The sequence below is a fragment of the Thalassophryne amazonica genome, chromosome 7, assembly GCF_902500255.1.
Source record: "Thalassophryne amazonica chromosome 7, fThaAma1.1, whole genome shotgun sequence".
NCBI classification, from domain to species: domain Eukaryota; kingdom Metazoa; phylum Chordata; class Actinopteri; order Batrachoidiformes; family Batrachoididae; genus Thalassophryne; species Thalassophryne amazonica.
In genome coordinates, this window is record NC_047109.1 from 93,603,654 (window position 1) to 93,623,837 (window position 20,184).

Genomic DNA, 20,184 nt, shown 5'->3' on the forward strand with positions numbered 1-20,184 from the left:
GAGATGAGTGGAAGACGGCATTTAACACCCCGTTAGGTCACTTTGAGTACCTGGTCATGCCGTTCGGCCTCACAAACGCCCCCGCGATGTTCCAAGCATTGGTTAATGATGTCTTGCGGGATTTCCTGCACCGATTCGTCTTCGTATATCTAGACGATATACTCATCTTTTCTCTGGATCCTGAGACTCATGTCCGGCATGTACGTCAGGTCCTGCAGCGGTTGTTGGAGAACCGGCTGTTTGTGAAGGGCGAGAAGTGTGAGTTCCACCGCACATCTTTGTCCTTCCTGGGGTTTATCATCTCCCCCAACTCCGTCGCTCCTGATCCGGCCAAGGTTGCGGCGGTGAGAGACTGGCCCCAACCCACTAGCCGTAGGAAACTGCAACAGTTCCTCGGCTTTGCAAATTTCTACAGGAGGTTCATTAAGGGCTACAGTCAGGTAGTTAGCCCCCTGACAGCCCTGACCTCACCAAAAGTCCCCTTCACCTGGTCGGATCGTTGCGATGCCGCGTTCAAGGAGTTGAAACGGCGCTTCTCGTCTGCACCCGTTCTGGTGCAGCCCGATCCTAGTCGCCAGTTAGTGGTTGAAGTGGACGCCTCGGACTCAGGGATAGGAGCTGTGCTTTCACAGAGCGGGAAGACCGATAAGGTCCTTCACCCATGTGCCTATTTTTCCCGCAGGTTGACCCCGGCCGAACGGAACTATGACGTCGGCAATCGAGAACTCCTTGCGGTGAAAGAGGCCCTTGAAGAGTGGAGACACCTGTTGGAGGGAACGTCTGTGCCATTCACGGTTTTCACTGACCACCGGAACCTGGAGTATATCAGGACCGCCAAGCGGCTGAACCCCAGGCAAGCCCGCTGGTCACTGTTCTTCGGCCGTTTTGACTTCCGGATCACCTACCGTCCCGGGACCAAGAACCAGAAATCGGATGCCTTGTCCCGGGTACATGAAGATGAAGTCAAAACGGAGTTGTCGGATCCACCGGAACCCATCATCCCGGAGTCCACTATCGTGGCCACCCTCACCTGGGACGTAGAGAGAACCGTCCCGGAGGCCCTGGCACGAAGCCCGGACCCCGGAACTGGGCCGAAGAACAGACTCTACGTCCCACCAGAAGCTAGGGCTGTAGTCTTGGACTTCTGTCATGGCTCTAAGCTCTCCTGTCATCCAGGGGTGCAAAGAACCGTGGCAGTTGTCCGGCAGCGCTTCTGGTGGGCGTCCCTAGAGGCCGACGTCCGGGACTATATCCAGGCCTGCACCACCTGCGCCAGGGGCAAGGCTGACCATCGCAGGGCTTCGGGACTGCTCCAGCCGCTGCCCGTGCCCCATCGCCCCTGGTCCCACATCGGCCTGGATTTTGTCACGGGCCTCCCGCCGTCCCAGGGCAACACCACCATCCTCACGATAGTGGACCGATTCTCCAAGGCGGCCCACTTCGTGGCCCTCCCGAAGCTCCCGACGGCCCAGGAGACAGCGGACCTCCTGGTTCACCACGTCGTCCGGCTGCATGGGATCCCAACAGACATCGTCTCCGATCGCGGTCCCCAGTTCTCCTCGCACGTCTGGAGGAGCTTCTGCCGGGAACTGGGGGCCACGGTGAGTCTCTCATCCGGGTATCATCCCCAGACCAACGGGCAAGCAGAACGGGCCAATCAGGAGATGGAGCAGGCCCTGCGTTGCGTGACAGCCGCGCACCCGGCGGCCTGGAGTACCCATCTGGCCTGGATCGAGTATGCCCATAACAGCCAGGTGTCTTCAGCCACTGGCCTCTCCCCTTTCGAGGGATGTCTGGGGTACCAACCTCCTTTGTTTCCGGTGGTTGAGGGAGAGGTCGGTGTGCCCTCGGTCCAGGCCCACCCAGCCGCAGTGAGGCTTCAGCTTCCGGCCTCACTGCGGATCCATCCCGTTTTCCACGTGTCCCGGATCAAGCCCCATCACACCTCACCCCTCTGTACTCCCGGTCCGGCACCACCTCCTGCCCGGATCATCGATGGCGAGCCGGCTTGGACTGTGAGCCGGCTCTTAGATGTCCGTAGGATGGGCCGGGGCTTCCAGTATTTGGTGGACTGGGAGGGGTACGGACCTGAAGAACGCTCCTGGGTGAAGAGGAGCTTCATCCTGGACCCGGCCCTCCTGGCCGATTTCTACCGCCGCCACCCGGACAAGCCTGGTCGGGCGCCAGGAGGCGCCCGTTGAGGGGGGGGTCCTGTTGTGTGGGCCGCCAGAAGAGGAGGTACTGCTGGCCCACCACCAGAGGGTGCCCTGTCTGGAGTGCGGGCTCCAGGCACCAGAGGGCGCAGCCGCCTTACAGGAGCAGCCAGAGTGACAGCTGTCCCGCATTACCTGCACAGCTGTTACCAATCATCTGATCGGCAGGAGTATATCAGCAGGACGACATCTCCACCTCTTCGCCGAGATATCGTTTCTACCTAGAAGGTAACGTAGCTCAGCTGACGAATTGTATCCTTTTTGGATTTTGTGCATTGTTCTAAGGAGTATTTTTCCAACGACAGGTGGAGGTAGTTTTCCTACCGTTCGGATTCCTGGGTGCAAACGCGCCCTCCTTTAATTGTTCTTTGTTCCTCGCCAGCAGTACCAGGTCCGACACGCGGAGGCAGTGGCCACCTGGGAGTTCGGGACTTGCCGGCTCCAGTATTCCCGGGGTCTGGTGGCGGAGGAAATCGTGTGGTTCCGGTTCTACTTTGGAGAGGCGTCTCCTATCTTCGAGCCTGCCCACACGACACCTTTGTGAATTGACTTTTTTCCATTATTGTAATCTGTAGTGTTTGTTGTGCACATTCACAACAGTAAAGTGTTGTTATTTGACCTATTCCATTGTCCGTTCATTTGCGCCCCCTGTTGTGGGTCCGTGTACTTACACTTTCCCAACAGAAATCTCACCTCCACACTTCATTTTTTGCTCGTAAAAACGTATACGGCACCTTTGGAAACTAAGTAAATTATCATTTAATAAGTATAATTTCTATCATTTTGTGTTCAAAACACATTCTCGGGCACAGTGTGTATCATTCTGCATTAGAAGGGCTCCAGCCAGATGCCAGGAATGACCCCAAAGTGACACAGAGTGTCGTGATCCGGAACTGGCAAAAGTGATCCATTTCTGGCAAATGTTTACACCACACATAATGTGGCTTCACACTTTAAGTAGAAGTGCTACTCCACCCAGACTTTTTCAGCTAAATAACATCCAAATGCCCAATACAACAATACACAATAAAGGACATTCAGTTGCATTATGGCTCCGTATAGCGGAACTTTAAAAAAGGTGATCTGGAACTGGGCAACCGTCTGTATACAAGGTCTGTCCATAAAGTAACGGTCCTTTTTATTTTTTTCAAAAACTATATGGATTTGATTCATATGTTTTTACGTCAGCCAAGCTTGAACCTTCGTCTGGGCCCACTGCCTTTTTGCTCTTTAGTCTCTTCAGCTGACTCCTGATCTGGTCTGCCGTAAAGAGTAGAGAGCAGGTGGGGGGGAAGGTAGGGGTGGAGGAGGGGAAGGAGGTCTGTCTGGCAACCAGTAGTATGTGTCTGCAGAGCCAGAGGCTGCACGTTTACGGCTGCACTTTCAGGCTGCACGCTAATTATTCTACTGACGTTGTTTCAGAGTATTTCTTTAGAGAATGCGCCACCTACCTGTGATTCAAGAGTGTGACTTGCTATTTTGAAATTTGATTTCACTCCAAATATACTTACAATTTAACTAAATCAGTTAGGATGTCTCTAGAGCCTATAAGGCAAGGTAAAACTTATTAATAAAAAAAAACTTTGTTTCATGCATTGGGACAAAATGTGTTAAATGTTGTAAATTAATAATATTAGAATAAATATGTTAGAATCCTCTCACTTTTGTTATTCAATATGAACAATTTGAGTATTTGTGTTACCACAATTCCAGCTGGCTGTTGTTGTAGATATATAATTCTAAATCACTTAATGTATGCTGACGATCTTGTTGTTTTTGCTCCTTGTGTTAAGGGCGTTCAAAGGCTAGTGGATATTTGTTCTGAGTACGGTGTTGTTAATGATATTTTGTACAAGTCTCAACTTATGTTGTTTGACACCAGCTTTTTTGGCACTCAATGAAGCTGACCCCACCACCACCCCCCACCCACATAAAAGAAATCCAAGCAAACACACTGAGTAGTTCATGCTTTGTTTGTGCAGATTTGTGCTGTTAAAATTTTCATTTGTTCTGCTATGGTTTGGGAGATATTAAAGATTATGTTTTAGGTCATTCAGAGGTCACCATCCCCCAGCTTGCTCCAAAATGAACCAAACTGGTCTGCTTTTTAGTGCTTTGTTCCTGTTGATATGGTTTTTGAGATATTAAAGATTTTTTTTAGGTAATTCAGAGGTCATTATCCCCCCAGCTTGCTCCAAAATTAACGAGATGAGTCTACTTTTTTAGTGCTTTGTTGGTGTTGATTTGTGCAGTTAAATGTTTTGTTTGTGCTGCAATAGTTTTCTGAGATATAAAAATTAAATGTGTGAATGTATATATGTGTATAAAAACATCTGAGGATGCACAACCCATGTTATTGCTGGAAAATGTATTTTTGTAATAACTTTGTGCCTTTGTGTATATATTTTTAAATAAAAGTTCGATGAAAAAATGTAAAATATTTCATTTGGGCCTCTGGCACCTTATTTAACCCTGATGTTGAGATTTTTCCACCCCAAAAAAGCTCGTGCAAGGTGCGGATATGTCCCCAGATTAAAATGAAGTAATTTCTCCAGAAATAGGATGATATTTGAAAAGGTTATTGAGGAAAAACATGAAATTTTGGCCTCTGGCACCTTATTTAACCCTGATTTTTGGATTTTTCCCCAAAAAGAAAGCTTGTGCAAGGTCAGGATATGTTCCCAGACTAAATTAAAGCAATTTCCCCAGAAATAGGATGATAGTTGAAACACTTTTTTGGAAAAACATGAAATTTTGGCATTTGGGGCCCTATTTAACCCTGATGTTGGGATTTTTTTTTTCCCCAAAAAGAAAGCTTGTGCAAGGTGAGGATATGTGCCCAGATTAAAATGAAGCAATTTCCCCAGAAATAGGATGATATTTGAAAAAGCTATTGAGGAAAAACATGAAATTTTGGCCTCTGGCACCTTATTTAACCCTGATGTTGGGATGTTTCCCCAAAGACAAAGCTTGTGCAAGGTGAGGATATGTCCCCAGATTAAAATCAAGCAATTTCCCCAGAAATAGGATGATATTTGAAAAAGCTATTGAGGAAAAGCATGAAATTTTGGCCTCTGGCGCCTTATTTAACAAGATAGAAATATAAAAACTCTCCCAAGATACTGAAATCACACAAGATTTTCATTTGATTTGCTAGATTTAAGGTCCTTTTCTGTCCCAAATGTACCAATGCCTGTTTGTCTGGAAACATCCACTGACTTATGTAACAGTTTTCTACATTTTTTTTATTGACAAGGTTGCTTCTGCAAGAGCTCTCATTTCTCCAGCCAACTTTGACCCCTCTGTCTCTCCTCCCTGACCTGCGGTTTTTAACAGATTTGAACCTGCGACTTTGTCACAGTTCGAGGATGTGGTAGCTCATTTGAAACCATCGGGTTCCCCTCGTGATATGTCCCCCCCGCTTTTTTAAAGAACTTTTTCCTACCTTAGGGCAGTCTGTTCTGACCATTATAAACAGCAGCCTATCCTCCGGTGTTGTCCCTGTTAGTTTTAAACACGCAGTCGTTCAGCCTTTGTTGAAGAAGCCTGGCCTCGACAACACTGAACTGTCAAACTTTAGGCCTATCTCCAAGTTGCCATTTGTCTCCAAGATCCTGGAGAAAATTGTCTATGCACAACTTTTAACTTACCTTGATGAACAGAACATTTCAGAGGTTTTTCAGTCTGGTTTTAAAATGTTGCATAGCACAGAAACTGCCCTTTTAAAGGTTTTTAATGACATTTTAATGGCAAATGATAGCGGCAACCATGTCATTCTTGTCCTGCTTGACCTGACTGCTGCTTTTGATACAATTGACCGCAACACACTGATAAGTTGTTTGCAGCAGCTTGTGGGCATCGGTGGTAGTGTCCTGGACTGGTTCAGGTCCTACTTAACTGGTGGGACTATGTGCATTGGCCTCTTGGTTTGTGAGTCCTCCTCCGCTCCACTTTTATATGTGGTCCCACAGGGTTCAATTCTTGGACCCCTACTCTTCTCCCTGTATTTGCTTCCCCTGGGGTCTATTCTCAGAAAGCATGGCATCAGCTTCCACTGCTATGCTAATGACAGTAAGCTACTTGTATATGTCCCCCTAAAGAAAAATTATGCCTCTTCTCTTCAGCCCCTTTTGTCCTGTCTTGAGGATGTTAAAGCCTGGATGTCATTGAATTTTCTTAATTTTAATGAAAAGAAAACGGAGGTGATTGTTTTTGGCCCTAGGAGCTCCTGTTCTTCGTCACCTGTCGATCTGGGGCCTTTGTCAGCCTTTTCGAAATCTACTGTCACAAACTTGGGTTTTAAGATGGACAACGATTTTAAACTGGACCACCAAATCAGTGCAGTAGTCAGATCGAGTTTCTTTCACTTAAGGCAGCTTGCTAAGGTTAAGCCTTTTCTTGCACATCAGCACTTTGAAACAGCAATCCATGCTTTTATTACCTCCCGGCTGGATTACTGTAATGCACTTTATTATGGAATTAGCCAGTCCTCCCTTGCACGTCTCCAGCTAGTTCAGAATGCTGCCACCCATCTGCTAACTGGTGCACATAAGAGGGAGCACATTACACCTATCCTGGCCTCCCTCCACTAGCTGCCTGTGCATTTTAGAATTCATTTTAAGATTCTTTTATTTGTTTTTAAATCTTTAAATGGCCTTGCCCCGCCCTACCTCTCTGAGCTGCTTCATCTTTACGCTCCTGCTCGCCACCTCCGGTCAGCTGATCAGCCCCTCCTGGAGGTGCCGAGGTGCAAGTGTACGCTCAGAGGGGACCGAGCTTTTTCTGTTGTGGCTCCAAAGATGTGGAACGAGTTACCGCTCCACATCAGGCAGGCCTCTTCATTTTCTGTTTCTGTAATTCTGTAATTTCTGTAATCTTCTGTAATTTTCTGTAATCTTAAAACCCACTTTCATGTACTGGCCTTTAACCCAGAATGAGACTCTCGGTCTGTTTTGGCTGTTTTAACTGTTTTTACTTGTTTTAGTTTTTTTGGGGGGGGGGCTTGTTTTTATTTGTACTTTGTGGTTTGTTGCCTTTTATATGTCCCCTTGTGTACAGCACTTTGTTTCAGCTGCAGCTGTTTTTTTCAAGTGCTTTTTAAATAAAGTTGATTTGATTTGATTTAAGATTTAGGCTTAATGTTTGGTGGATCGATAATTATAATTGCGCTTAGATCCAGATGATCAATTAACCACCTCAGCAGAGGTTATAACCACTAACTAAGTCAAATAAAAGCGCTGTGATGAATATGAAGATTTTATTCTGCACAACTGAGCAACAATCAGAAAAGCTACAGAAGCTGAAACAACTTTCTATATTCTTTTTATTCCACACACATCATGGCACAAAACAAAGAAATTTGCATTTTGAACTGAGATTAAATGTTGAAAATAAAAAAAGAAAACAAAATTTGATCTGTAATACAGAAAGAGATTTGAAATATAGAAATGACTGGTATCAATCTTTTACATCATATGAGGCAGCTGTTCTTGCTGCATATATGAGAGAGATGATCCAACCTCTGGCAGAAAGCAGTCACAGTAGCACTGATACGTTTCATACTCTTATTACTGAAGATGGTGTGGACTAATGTGACCGTCCCCATCATTTAAGCAAACATGATCAAAGAGAGCAGCGGGGTCACCAGCATGAGGATGGCAGCGCTCGTTCTGCTGGCACCGTTGCACAAGTTTCCCTGACAGCAGTTAATTTTGCCTTCGATGACTGCAGCTAACTGTGAATTCACGATGTCTGAACACACCAACTTGGAGGCACAGCCCTTTAACTGTACCTTCTGTTCGTCCACCGACACTGAAAGAATGAAAGAAACAAAACTCCTTGTCAGGAACATGAACTGATGTTTGCTGTGAGCGGGGCTGTTGATCTGATACCTGTTGTTGAAATGCAGTGGTCCTCAGTCCCCTCACAGTTCATAATTGTGTTGCAGCTACGTCCATCACAGGTGAAGCACTTTTTCCCATTTGGATTTCTGCTTGGAGGTTCTGTAAAATAAAATCTATGATTTTCATCCGAATAACAAGGATTAACATGTGCTGAGTATTTTTCTACACTCAGTTCCTCCTTTTAAAAAGTACAGTTCTTTTTCCACTTCCTCTTATCACCCAAATTCATCATCTTCAGTTAAAAATGAGAGTTCAACAAATAGAATATAAGAAACCAACAATCTATTCACAAAATATTGAACTTGTCCTGAAATAATTTTCCTGATCTCCTGTTGGTATTTGACACACACACACACACACACACACACACACACACACACACACACACACACACACACACACACACACACACACACACACACACACACACACACACACACACACACACACACACACACACACACACACAACGGTTTTGTAGTTTTACCACATACTGTGTGTAGTACAAAGAAGCACATAAGCACATGAGGTTACCAGGAACACTTTGGTTGTTGCAGTTGTCAGCTGAGCAGCACACGGTGTTGATGACAGTCTTAGTGACTCCAAAGTTGATCAATGCTGAAACACAATTCTCGGCCACAGCACAACTTCTTATTGTGAGGTCTGTCATTTGTGTACCGCCTGCAACATGAAACAAGTCAGCACAGAGCAGCCTTGTTTTTCTGTGAGTAATGATCACAGTCATAACTAGATGCAGACTTCATCCATACCTTCATATGAAGTTATTCTTGTTGCACCACAAAGTTCTGATGCAGAACATTGTGTGCTTGTGCAGCTTGAGCCTTCATCAATACAACATGTCAGGCTGGAGGCTGATATGACACAAGAGTAAAAAAAACAAAAAAAAAATTAAGAAAAAAAAAATACATTTGATTTAGTAGCAATATCAACATTAAACCCCCGTCACACATAGCAAGAATGTGGAGGAACCATTCCGACACGCCAAATATTGCCATTATCCGACGCAGTCGGGAAGAAAAGAGGCGTGGCCAGCCGTGATCCGAACGCACTGCCTCATGCACACCTGCACGATGCAGCACAAACATATTTCAGACAACAGTCAGATGACACAGACTGCTGTCAGACGGCACCGACATTGGAGCTCTCACTCACTCACCTACTCACTGACCCACGCAATCAATTCTTCGCTTGTCCTCACATTCCCAGCACTAAACTGACCTCTCATCAGTGTGTGTCTCACATGACGGAGTGTGCACGTGTACGTGTGTAGAACAGGCAATCTGAGTGATGAGTGTGTGTCCACTCAGCTGAGCGCGTGTGTTCACAATGACTGAATGAGCTGCGTGTGTAGAACAGGTGATCAAAGCAGTGTGCGAGTGTGTGGCCGAAATGTTCACTTAGCTGCGTGTACATGTACAAGCCACTCTGCATGCGCATGTGCACAGGAGCTGTCCATCCGGCCAGACAAAAAGGGTCACAGCTGCCAGTGATCACCTGCGTTCAGTCTGGTGAAAAAAACCCTTTCGGTGTTTGATCAGTATATACTTGCATTGCTGGATTTTATTTGTCCGGCTGGACTCCATAACTGCTGCTCAGCTGTGCTGGCAGTGCACCAACTTCCCACGTGTGCAACTTTCAGGCTGCAGCCAGTGGACTTTCTCTTTTATCTTTTTTTAAACTCTTTTTTGTTGGCATTTTGATTTTGTTGCCACTTGATACGCATCATAACACAACTGTAGTTGGATTATCGTTGTGGGACGGCACTTCACATGGGATTTAATTATAACAGAGGTGGATTATGCTTTTGTCATCTGATCGACGTTGCCAGCACACAGCACAGCCGGGTGAAAGAGACTTGACCAGCTGTCTGCGCTGTGCTGTGGAACACAAGGTACCGGAGGTGAGTTCCATGTTTGTTTATGTCTTCATGTGCTGGGCAAACATTTCCGCATCATACCTGCTACAGACGTAGGAGGTGAACGTGTAATAACACGTGCGTTATAGCAGTGACATCCTGTTCAGCTGCGTTGCGGCACTGCGCCATGCCTCTGATGTGAGCACAGTGCCACTTACGTGTTATTACATAACAATGTTTCCTTCGCCCTCTCTGGCCGGGGTCCAGTGGAGGTAGACATATTTAGCACAGCATGTTGGCAGGCTTAGCTGTGACTGATCGATCTCAGAGCTCAATCAACGCAATCAGTTCGCTTAGATCCTGTTTATGCCGCCTTCAGAATATGTAAATTACGGTCAGATGATCGTCAGGTTACACATGGATCGCTGTCGGATAGGTGTCCCACCTCAATGGCGCCCAGAGAATTATGAACATGTGCGTCACACTCGGGGCCACCGGCCGATTTTGACCAACTGTGTGGACTTCCGCAGATGGCTGTAAGAACATTTTGGAACTGAAATCCGACACGTTTCGGATGTGCGCCAATTCATAACTCCGACTGCAGTTTTCATGATTCTGGCTATATGTGACGGGGTACAACTTTACTGTAAACATGGTTGCCAACATGGGTGTTCAGGTAGTTTGGTGTCAACAGCAGTTGTCAGTTGATGTGAATTTTTAATAAACAAACAAAAAGGTCGTAAGTGTTTTTGAGTCAGTGAAAGGAAAACAACCAAAGGTGAAATAATCAAAACATCACTACAAACGGTGATGTTTTTTAAACAATTATTTTTTTTAAAATCCAATTTTTGACTGCTTGCAGTTTCTCAACGAGAACTCCCTCTTCTTCTTCTTCTGCTTTAATCACTGGAACATTATAGATTTTGGGCAACTGAATAGACAATCTATAAAGCAATAAACGTCTGTGTGTATGTGGCTCGCATAGCTCTCTGAATGTTTGTCAGATCGGCCTCAGCTTTTGGATATGGCTTACGCATAGCACGATGATGTGCATTCTTTATTATGAAAATTTGGGGGATTAATTTTCAAAAGCTTTATTTTGAAGCCTTTATTTTCATTAACATTGTAAATTAGTACACAGAGGTATTTAGGCAGTTATGTGAAACAGGTGTGGTGAGCTGGCAGGAGGAGGGCGGAGAGAAACAAAGATGAGAGACACTGTGTGAGGCAAGAGAGTGCAGTGACAAGTGGGCAAGGAGATGACAGACAAAATGGGGTGTGGCCAACAGAGATGAGGAAGTGCAGTGATCAGAGGGAGACAGTGATACAAATGAAACTGAGCATGAATACATGAGAACAGAGATGAGGAGTGTTGACAAGGCAGTGCAGTGACAGCATGGACGTGACTAATAACCATCAACTAACAATACTAAAATATCAAGACTGAGAAGAACTAAAAAACAAGGAATGCATGGAATCTCAACAAGAAAAGATAAATACTAGACAATAAACAGAAAAGAAGGCAACAAGAAAATCAAAGGTTGAAACTCGAACAGAACTGACACAAATAATATAACCGAAGACTAACGTAGTAAACCCAACAAATCAAACTAGTAACACAAGCAATCATGAAATAACACAATCAAAAACACTGGATCAAAACTAAACTTAAACAACTATGGAACTCAACATGTGACTGAAGTGTGATGAACAGAAAACAACAAGCTGTGACAAAAGCAAAATAAACAGATAATCAAAAAAGCAGACAAAAAGAATTCAATAAAGACAGACTGACAGAAAAAACTTAACAGTCGAGAACTGAGCAGTGGTGAATCATGACACAATCTTTTCTTAAAATAACTGTATTTGTGTGTAAATGGTAATTGGACTGCATTTATATAGCGCTTTTCCATCTGCACCAGACGCTCAAAGCGCTTTACAATTATGCCTCACATTCACTCTGATGTCAGGGTGTTGCCATACAAGGCACTCACTACACACCAGGAGCAATAGGGGATTAACGACCTTGCCCAAGGGCCCTTAGTGATTTTCCAGTCAGGCGGGGATTTGAACCCAGGATCTTCTGGTCTCAAGCCCAACACCTTAACCACTAGACCTTCCCCTCCCCTAGGGGTGAATCATGACACAATCTTTTTCTTAAAATAACTGTATTTGTGTGTCTCTTTGTATCCCAATGTCAACTATGTCTTAACTATCGTACACTTTGTCTGTTAAACTATGTAAGAGTTAGTTCACCTCTTTGTACATCCCACCTTCAAACACAGCCTCATACGACCGTCCATGAAAAACCTACTTAAGCTCCCAGTTTTCTATAGGAATACAAACTTCCTACGGGCACTGCACTCATTTTAAAAACAATTCATTGTTCATTCATAAAAGTCAACTAACAACTATCAGTTTTCTTCACGTGCCCTGATAACTCACACCACTGTTTTATTTGGTATGACACATAAAATGATCTGCTCCACCTTGGTAACTGTTAGCAAAGGCAATAAATAAATGTAAATTCAGTAGAATTTCATAAAGTCAAAGCAAACGAAAGAGAAACTTGCCTTTTGGGAGCAGCACGGTGACAAGGATGAACGTAAGGAAAAACATGTTGTGACGGCAGGATGCAACTGATTTTTCTGTTTGAAGAGAGGCCACTATAAGTAGGATCTTGAGCCACTCCTCCTCCTCCTCTGTGCAAACGTCAAAGTATGTCAGGTCAAATATTGCCACTTTATTTGAACAGCAGAGTCTGGATTTTAAGGAATTCAATTTCAATTTATTTCCATTTATATAGTGCCAAATCACAACAGAGTTGCCTCAAGGCGCTTCACACAAGTAAGGTCTAACCTTACTAACCCCCAGAGCAGCAGTGGTAAGAAAAAACTCCCTCTGAGGAAGAAACCTCAAGCAGACCAGACTCAAAGGGGTGACTCTCTGCTTGGGCCATGTTACAGACACAAATTACAGAACAATTCACAAAAGGAATATACAGGAAATGCTGTTAGTGCACAGGGAAGACCCATAATTAATTGAAAATGTTATTTACTCAGTGTCAATCAATTCCAGTTTGGTTGTTTAAATGTGAAATGTGATGAAGGACAAATCCAAGCAACAAACACAAACTAAATGGGCACTCGAGTGCAGAGGAGGGGAAACACAGAACTCAAAGACACAATGAAATAACACATAAACCGACCAGAGGAGCATTAAGTTCGCATTCCCTTCAGGAGGTCTGATGTGGACATGGCTCGTAACAATTTTCTGACAATAGCAGATATGGAAAACCCTGCTACCTCTTTTTTCTCCCTTCCCTTTCAACAGATTATCCAAAAATATTGGTTCTATATTGGATCTTTTTCTACTCTGCTCAACTTACCAATATCATCATGCATGTTAACAGAATATTTATTTTTGCTCCAGCAAAAAATAAATAAATAAATAAATAAAATTAAAAAAATCCTCCAGTTCCTGCTGCACCTTGCACTGCATAAAGTGGTTGATCCAGTTTTGATAACAGGCATGTGTTAACCTGCAGAAATGCTCACAGTAAAAACATTCTACCATGATGCGCCTCAACATGTCCAGTTTAACGGCGGTTGATGGTGTCATTTATTGATGTGGGTCAACAAACCTAAACCATATTTCAGGAAATCAAAAGTGTTTTCAACTTTTCCTCCTCAGTGTTGTCGTTTGGTAAATAGTTTTCACTAACTCATTGTATTATTTCTTAATTCTCTTTCTATATTTAACTCAAACTTCATTAGTCCTTTATTGTGAGCGTCAAGTGAATATTTGTCATGTAATCAATCAATTCAATCAATTTTTTTATATAGCGCCAAATCACAACAAACAGTTGCCCCAAGGCGCTTTATATTGTAAGGCAAGGCCATACAATAATTATGTAAAACCCCAACGGTCAAAACGACCCCCTGTGAGCAAGCACTTGGCTACAGTGGGAAGGAAAAACTCCCTTTTAACAGGAAGAAACCTCCAGCAGAACCAGGCTCAGGGAGGGGCAGTCTTCTGCTGGGACTGGTTGGGGCTGAGGGAGAGAACCAGGAAAAAGACATGCTGTGGAGGGGAGCAGAGATCGATCACTAATGATTAAATGCAGAGTGGTGCATACAGAGCAAAAAGAGAAAGAAACTGTTATGTGTCGGACGCAGCTCGGAGAACCGACCAGCGTTTGAAGGACCCAGTATGAAATAAGCAGAGCACGGTACAAAGGCTAACTGAATTTAATACATAACAGTGATCATAATAATAATAAAAGGTGCGGTCTGGCGTGGTGCGCTCCCAGCAGCGCTAATGGTCCGGAGCCAGAAGCTGTTTCGGACCCAAGGACCCCGCCGACACCCCCCAGGTGGCCGCAACAACCGAGTCTGTGAAAGAAGGAACCATTATGTGAGTCCACACTCTACACACAGAACACTTAAAGGTGTACAAACAGCAAACACTTCCTGGCTTGATTACTGATCAGCTTCCAACCTGCAGGCATGGAACATCCCGTTCACAAATCACCACCGCAGTGGAAGCTGATACATGACTAACATACAGCTCAATACAATAAGGTGTGAGGGACACCACATTTACTGACTGTATAACTGTTAGTCACAAAATCCAACGTACCTCAGGAAGTGTGCTGACGAGCGTGAGACCTCACCCTCTCCTCTTTCACAGACCGTGCATCAAACCTGGACATTCTCAGCGTCCGCTGCTGATGAGATGGCTCCCAAGACGACGATCTCACCCGTCTGGTCACAAGGTCGAGTCTCTGGCAAATGCACACTGTGCACTTCAGTCTTAAATGCCAACATACTCCAATCCCTCCAGATGCACCTCAGCTGTGAGTCCTGACGAGTCGCAGGTGATCAGGGTGAAGTCCTAACAGCCTCAGCAACACAGCCACTCAGTCCCAAATGCATGCCACCTGGGAGGAAACACAAAAGGCAAACAAACCGGCAGCCAGGCCCCCCCAGCCATACAACAGAAACAGTGCATCATGGGAACCCCCCAGCAGTCTACGTCTATAGCAGCATAACTAAGGGATGGTTCAGGGTCACCTGATCCAGCCCTAACTATAAGCTTTAGCAAAAAGGAAAGTTTTAAGCCTAATCTTAAAAGTAGAGAGGGTGTCTGTCTCCCTGATCTGAATTGGGAGCTGGTTCCACAGGAGAGGAGCCTGAAAGCTGAAGGCTCTGCCTCCCATTCTACTCTTACAAACCCTAGGAACTACAAGTAAGCCTGCAGTCTGAGAGCGAAGCGCTCTATTGGGGTGATATGGTACTACGAGGTCCCTAAGATAAGATGGGACCTGATTATTCAAAACCTTATAAGTAAGAAGAAGAATTTTAAATTCTATTCTAGAATTAACAGGAAGCCAATGAAGAGAGGCCAATATGGGTGAGATATGCTCTCTCCTTCTAGTCCCCGTCAGTACTCTAGCTGCAGCATTTTGAATTAACTGAAGGCTTTTTAGGGAACTTTTAGGACAACCTGATAATAATGAATAACAATAGTCCAGCCTAGAGGAAATAAATGCATGAATTAGTTTTTCAGCATCACTCTGAGACAAGACCTTTCTGATTTTAGAGATATTGCGTAAATGCAAAAAAGCAGTCCTACATATTTGTTTAATATGCGCTTTGAATGACATATCCTGATCAAAAATGACTCCAAGATTTCTCACAGTATTACTAGAGGTCAGGGTAATGCCATCTAGAGTAAGGATCTGGTTAGACACCATGTTTCTAAGATTTGTGGGGCCAAGTACAATAACTTCAGTTTTATCTGAGTTTAAAAGCAGGAAATTAGAGGTCATCCATGTCTTTATGTCTGTAAGACAATCCTGCAGTTTAGCTAATTGGTGTGTGTCCTCTGGCTTCATGGATAGATAAAGCTGGGTATCATCTGCGTAACAATGAAAATTTAAGCAATACCGTCTAATAATACTGCCTAAGGGAAGCATGTATAAAGTGAATAAAATTGGTCCTAGCACAGAACCTTGTGGAACTCCATAATTAACTTTAGTCTGTGAAGAAGATTCCCCATTTACATGAACAAATTGTAATCTATTAGACAAATATGATTCAAACCACCGCAGCGCAGTGCCTTTAATACCTATGGCATGCTCTAATCTCTGTAATAAAATTTTATGGTCAACAGTATCAAAAGCAGCACTGAGGTCCAACAGAACAAGCACAGAGACGAGTCCACTATCTGAGGCCATAAGAAGATCATTTGTAACCTTCACTAATGCTGTTTCTGTACTATGATGAATTCTAAAACCTGACTGAAACTCTTCAAATAGACCATTCCTCTGCAGATGATCAGTTAGCTGTTTTACAACTACCCTTTCAAGAATTTTTGAGAGAAAAGGAAGGTTGGAGATTGGCCTATAATTAGCTAAGATAGCTGGGTCAAGTGATGGCTTTTTAAGTAATGGTTTAATTACTGCCACCTTAAAAGCCTGTGGTACATAGCCAACTAACAAAGATAGATTGATCATATTTAAGATCGAAGCATTAAATAATGGTAGGGCTTCCTTGAGCAGCCTGGTAGGAATGGGGTCTAATAAACATGTTGATGGTTTGGATGAAGTAACTAATGAAAATAACTCAGACAGAACAATCGGAGAGAAAGAGTCTAACCAAATACCGGCATCTCTGAAAGCAGCCAAAGATAACGATACGTCTTTGGGATGGTTATGAGTAATTTTTTCTCTAATAGTTAAAATTTTGTTAGCAAAGAAAGTCATGAAGTCATTACTAGTTAAAGTTAATGGAATACTCAGCTCAATAGAGCTCTGACTCTTTGTCAGCCTGGCTACAGTGCTGAAAAGAAACCTGGGGTTGTTCTTATTTTCTTCAATTAGTGATGAGTAGAAAGATGTCCTAGCTTTACGGAGGGCTTTTTTATAGAGCAACAGACTCTTTTTCCAGGCTAAGTGAAGATCTTCTAAATTAGTGAGACGCCATTTCCTCTCCAACTTATGGGTTATCTGCTTTAAGCTGCGAGTTTGTGAGTTATACCACGGAGTCAGGCACTTCTGATTTAAAGCTCTCTTTTTCAGAGGAGCTACAGCATCCAAAGTTGTCTTCAATGAGGATGTAAAACTATTGACGAGATACTCTATCTCCCTTACAGAGTTTAGGTAGCTACTCTGCACTGTGTAATGATGATGCACTCACTACAACAGTGATTAAATTACAATTAGGACCCAGTCATCACTTGATCCAGTCTTTTTAAACAAGGATGTATATTTTTAAATCGGATGCAAGGAGAAAGTTGGAAAAAAATAATAATTTGTACATGTCCATTGTTGCCAAACCTTCAGTTTAATTTCTTGGTCTGTCTTGTTACAAAACATTAAAGCTTGAAGGACTTGATGTAACAATCCCTTGAATTAATCATCAGCACAGCTTCTTACTTCATATCTGGAGTGGGAGAGGGGTGTCAACATCATTGGGGTCATCAGATGGGCACCCTCCATCATCCTTGTTTCACAGATTTAGGCCCATGACACCTCCGGAGGGCTCAATGGCAACACTTGGCATCCCAGTGCGCCCCCGTCTGTCTCTACCCCTCACTACTCATCTCACGGCCCAGTTATTATCTTTCCTTCTCATCCACAGCCAATTGTTGCTTTGCTCCATCGCCTCAGAAAGTGCCTTCACTGGTTGGAGAAAGGCATGTCCTACTGGTTGGAGGAAGGCATGTCCTTTCACTCCCATCTTCTTCAGTAACCTGGTTGTGGTTTTGACAATGAACCTTCTGCAACCAACTTCTAAAGGAAACACCTTGGTAGTCCAGTTGCGCTGTTCTGCCTGGGCTGATAATTCAGCGTACTTCAGATGTTTTTGCTCGTACACCTCTTCAACAGCAGCTTCCCATGGTACCGTCAACTCCAGGATGTACAGGAGTTTTTGAGAAGTTGACCACAGGATTAGGTCTGGCCTGAGAGTAGTTGCTACTATCTCTGCTGGAAAGACGAGTTTGTGGCCAAAGTCGACCTGCATTTGCCAGTCTCGGCCGAGGTCAAGGAGGGAGGTGTTCACTCTTGCCAATGCTTTGGGTGAACATTCTCCTCTTCTCACAAAGTGGGTGGTGCTTGGAGGTCCATGCATCAGGGGAGGGAGGGCATTGATGGCATTTCTCCTTTCTTCAAGGATGCTGGCTAGCTGGTGCAGGACCTGATTATGCCTCCAGGTGTAACGGCCTTGGGACAGGCTGGTTTTGAACCCAGTTAGGATGTGCCTCAATGTTGCTGGCGTTTGGCAGAGCACGTATGAGGGATCTTCTCCTCTCTACTGGTGAAGGTTTTTTGGAGTTGGAAGAACAGCTTAGATAGCGCTGATGATGAAGCTAAGTCTTCTTCCCTCCATCTCCCAAATATCCCTCCATGTGAGCTTCCGATGTTCTAGGTTTTCCCACAGTTTGGCCTGTGAGACTGCCTTTGCACTCCTTTCTGCCTCCTCTTGTTGCCGAATTTCCTCAACCACTAGTTTCCTTCTCTCAATGGATGTAGCCTCATGCCAAGTTGGTCGACTTGCACCAAATCCAAGTCCTGCTGTTCCATGTTGTACTTGCCCCACGATGTCTGTGCCTGAGAGCAGATTTTGTTTGCTGCATGGCCTCTGCTGGAGTCCATTTCCTACCAGTTGCTAAGCTGGGTGCAGTTGCTCGTATTGCTGCATCGTGAGAGTCAGAGTCATGTTCAGTCTCGCTTTAGCGCATTTATATTCTTCAGTGAGGCTGGACACAGGCAGTTCCAAAGCACCATGTCCATACAAGCCAACACTGCTGAGGCATTGTGGGAGTCCAAGCCATTTCTGTTCCTCCAAAATAATGATGACATTGATTGAGGTATTTTGTATTTTCCTATGGATTTTTGACCGATATAATTATTTGATGAATATGTTTCAAACTATTTTTAATATGGCCTAATGGTCAGGTTGATGACTGTGGTATATGAAAGAATATTTACGATCATTTCAGAAAAGAAAATGATTATCAGTTGATAACATAATGTGAGGAGTTGATTCACTGATGAATTTATGAACTGTTGGCTGAAGAATTAATTCATGAAATACAAAATATTGGCCTTGCAAAAGACGCGTCCTTTCCAGAGTGTACCCTGCCTCATGCCCTATGACTGCTGGGATAGGCTCCAACCCCCCGTGACCCTTCGTTGGAGTAAGCGGGTATATGAATGGATGGAAATACAAAATATATATTAAAACACATTAACAACTTAATATATGGTCTAGACTCCTGACGTAATAATAAAGGAAGCTATAATAAGAAATCATGAGGTAATATATCCATTGATGTTGGACAAAAACATATGGTTAGTAAATCAGTTTGTAATATTGTTTATATATGTCATTAGACTTAAAATCAAGGGTCCAAACTATTGACACTGTGTCCCAAATGACCAACCATAACATTAAAAATTAGTTTGTGTCAACTGTATCAAAATGGTTAGCCTTGTTTGTAAAAAATATAACAGTTGCTTCACATAAAAAGTAGACACTTTGCAGAATTCACAAATATATCATATATTGGGTTATTTTTCTTCACTGATTAAAATAATAAAGATGACAAGACAGAAATATAAAAACTCTCCCAAGAAAGTGAAATCACACAAGATTTTCATTTCATTTGTTAGATTTAAGATTTTGGTTTAATGTTTGGTGGATCGATAATTATAATTGCGCTCAGATCCAGATGATCAATTAAACACCTCAGCAGAGGTTATAACCACTAAGTAAGTCAAATAAAAGTGCTGTGATGAATATGAAGATTTTATTCTGCACAACTGAGCAACAATCAGAAAAGCTACAGAAGCTGAAACAACTTTCTATATTCTTTTTATTCCACACACATCATGGCGCAAAACAAAGAAATTTGCATTTTGAACTGAGATTAAATGTTGAAAATAAAAAAAGAAAAGAAAATTTGATCTGTAATTAATAACAATGGGTTCCTTAATGTGTTTTCATAACATTAAAAGAGATCATTTCAGAAATGTCAGTCTCTTAATCCCGTACATACATATATTTTGAATTGTGGGTACAAATGTGTCCAAGCATTGCAGGATGCCAAAGGCATGTTCAATCTTTTTCTTAAATAAATTTTTCCCCCCTTTTATTGTGCAGACATCTCAACTATAACAGCA

The 20,184-nt window shown here is 43.5% G+C and overlaps 1 protein-coding gene across 2 annotated transcripts in view; it reads right to left on the reverse strand.

Moving 5' to 3' along the window:
• Positions 1-12,839, reverse strand: part of LOC117514564 (phospholipase A2 inhibitor and Ly6/PLAUR domain-containing protein-like) — a 73,978-nt gene extending 61,139 nt beyond the window's left edge. The window contains exons 1-5 of one of the 2 annotated variants that reach the window (XM_034175089.1): positions 12,566-12,787; positions 8,887-8,988; positions 8,651-8,797; positions 8,105-8,215; positions 7,457-8,024 (exon numbers count right to left, since the gene is read on the reverse strand). In XM_034175089.1, coding sequence (XP_034030980.1) covers positions 7,822-8,024; positions 8,105-8,215; positions 8,651-8,797; positions 8,887-8,988; positions 12,566-12,611 — 609 coding nt within the window. In that variant the 5' untranslated portion in view covers positions 12,612-12,787 and the 3' untranslated portion in view covers positions 7,457-7,821. Of the gene's footprint in view, positions 1-7,456; positions 8,025-8,104; positions 8,216-8,650; positions 8,798-8,886; positions 8,989-12,565 lie in introns of those variants that run through there. The other variant, XM_034175088.1, reaches the window with a different exon arrangement.
• Positions 12,840-20,184: the final 7,345 nt, after the last annotated feature.